This window comes from Rhagoletis zephyria, unplaced genomic scaffold (assembly GCF_001687245.7).
Source record: "Rhagoletis zephyria isolate East Lansing unplaced genomic scaffold, Rhagoletis_zephyria_1.1 Rzeph_scaffold_04085, whole genome shotgun sequence".
In the NCBI taxonomy this organism is placed as follows: Eukaryota; Metazoa; Arthropoda; class Insecta; order Diptera; family Tephritidae; genus Rhagoletis; species Rhagoletis zephyria.
Window position 1 is genome coordinate 2,566 of NW_016161168.1, and position 2,201 is coordinate 4,766.

At 36.9% G+C, this 2,201-nt stretch overlaps 1 protein-coding gene across 1 annotated transcript in view; it reads left to right on the top strand.

Moving 5' to 3' along the window:
* Nucleotides 1-372: 372 nt before the first annotated feature.
* shakB (Innexin family member shaking B) overlaps nucleotides 373-2,201 on the top strand; it is a 33,983-nt gene continuing 32,154 nt past the window's right edge. Inside the window, exons 1-2 of the mRNA XM_017625545.1 lie at nucleotides 373-559; nucleotides 1,215-1,404. Of these exons, the coding sequence (XP_017481034.1) occupies nucleotides 1,285-1,404 (120 nt within the window). The 5' untranslated portion in view covers nucleotides 373-559; nucleotides 1,215-1,284. The remainder of the gene's footprint in view (nucleotides 560-1,214; nucleotides 1,405-2,201) is intronic.

Sequence of the window (2,201 nt, forward strand, 5' to 3'; positions counted from 1 at the left end):
AAACAAAATCGAATACAAAAAAAAAAAAATACAATAAAATCAAATCAAAATATGCGAAATGGGTTTGTTGCCACTACTCTGGCAAACACTGCTGCTACTGCCACCATCGTCACTACTTCCGCCTCCATCTGCGCTGCGGCTGGGCCCCCACTCGCACACACTCTCGCCACGTCACTGTGGTTGTTGGGTGGGGCGCTCGCTGGATAATAACTTGACTTGGACTTTGCTGCTGCTGCTATTGATGACGTCAACGCCATTGTGTTTTGTACGCCTTTGACCTCATCGCGCGCCGCAACATCCATCGAATGATGATGTATTTTGCAATTGCCATTGCCCGCCATTGTGATTGCGATTGATATAAATATTTGGATATTGGAAATCGTGCGATTCGTTGTGCAACAACTGAAAAACTTTCTCACCAAAAGGTGTCTCATGTCAAAATCGATTCACCTGTTTTTCGCCTACACACAAATGCAACTGTTATTTTATTAATAACATTCTCGATCGCTGTTACGACGCGGCAGTACGTAGGAAATCCCATAGACTGTGTACATACAAGGTAGGATCGATTAGGTTGCTAACAAAAACACATTTGAATCACTAACCTATAATTTATCCCGAACACCTATGTACTTAGCAAAGAGTAACAAATACCCACACAAATACAAACACACACACACACACACATACAAATACATATAATCCGAAACACTGTATGAATGCATGCAGCCAAATGCACCATCGAGAGAATGAAAAGACTCTATTCTATTCTATGAACTATTTAGCTACTATTTATCTTTCTCGAGTTGGCTTTAATACATATTTATTTATATAAGCATACATACATATACTTATATATCTACATGTAAGCTTGTTCCCACTCACACAAACACCACCCCAACTCCAGAAATAAAAATACCAACTCTCTTATCTTGCACAAGTCTCTTACGTAGTCTCCTATCCGAGTTGGTGTTTTGAAAAGCGCTGAACGTTGCCACTGCATTGTTTCGCACAATAAGTGGGCGGGCCAAACGTTTAGTACATTTCAAAGTTTTCAGCTCACGCATACATACTTTGTATGTATGTATGTGTTTTTTTTTTTTTTTGTATGAATGCCCCTGGTATGCCCCTGCACGCAAATCACATGTTGACACCTCGTGCCATATTAATAATGCTTTTCGTTTGTTTTTCAACTACATCGTTCCGGCCTGCAGAGACATTCCCGAAGATGTCCTCAACACATATTGTTGGATACATTCGACATATACAGTGGTGGACGCTTTCATGAAGAAGCAAGGTTCCGAGGTGCCTTTTCCTGGGGTTCATAATTCACAGGGACGTGGACCTCTCACAATAAAGCATACAAAATATTATCAATGGGTGGCGTTTACGCTATTTTTTCAGGTGAGTGACACACATATGTATGAGAGTGTTTTCAATTGTTAATTACATGCATATAAAGTACGAGTAGATATACATATATTAGATTAAGTGTGGAAAAAAAAATTGAAATTACGCACATAGTTTTCTGTTTATTAGTTTATTTGTACGCTTCCAAGGAGAAAGATCCATCGCTTCTTAAGATGTCTCATTTTATGAAGAGTGAAGTTGTATTTAGACTTACAGGAATTTAGTAGCTAAGGAGCTATTCTAGATCGACGGGATCTTAAAAAAATTATAGAGCTCAAAAACAGGGACCGAACATAACAATTATTGATGAAAACTGTCATAGAAAAATTCACTACGAAGGAAATTTTCTACAACTAAGTAATACATACCAATCGATTTCTTTTTTTCACCGAGACTCAAATTTGAAAATAAATTTTTTTTTGCAGTTTTTATGCAAAATTAAAAAAATAACAATTATTTTTGATTTTTATATTATAAACCCAAAACAACAGTTTTTTTTTTGTTTTTATATTACATGTCTTAGATAACAGTTATTGAAGACTTTTATCCATAAAAATCAGTCAGTGACTTTTACTTTTAAAAATCATTAATAACAAGTAAGAAAGTCTAAGTTCGGGCGGAGCCGAACATTAAATCCGGCGCAAGTATTAAATATGCTGTTTTTTCACCTTTCCGAAAGCTACCGCTAGATGGTAAACCGGGGTGTACCAATTTTGAGTAGCTTCCTTAAATTCGCAAATATTGCAGTTTCAAGCATTTCTGAAATTTACCGTTATATGAAAAGCGGCCGT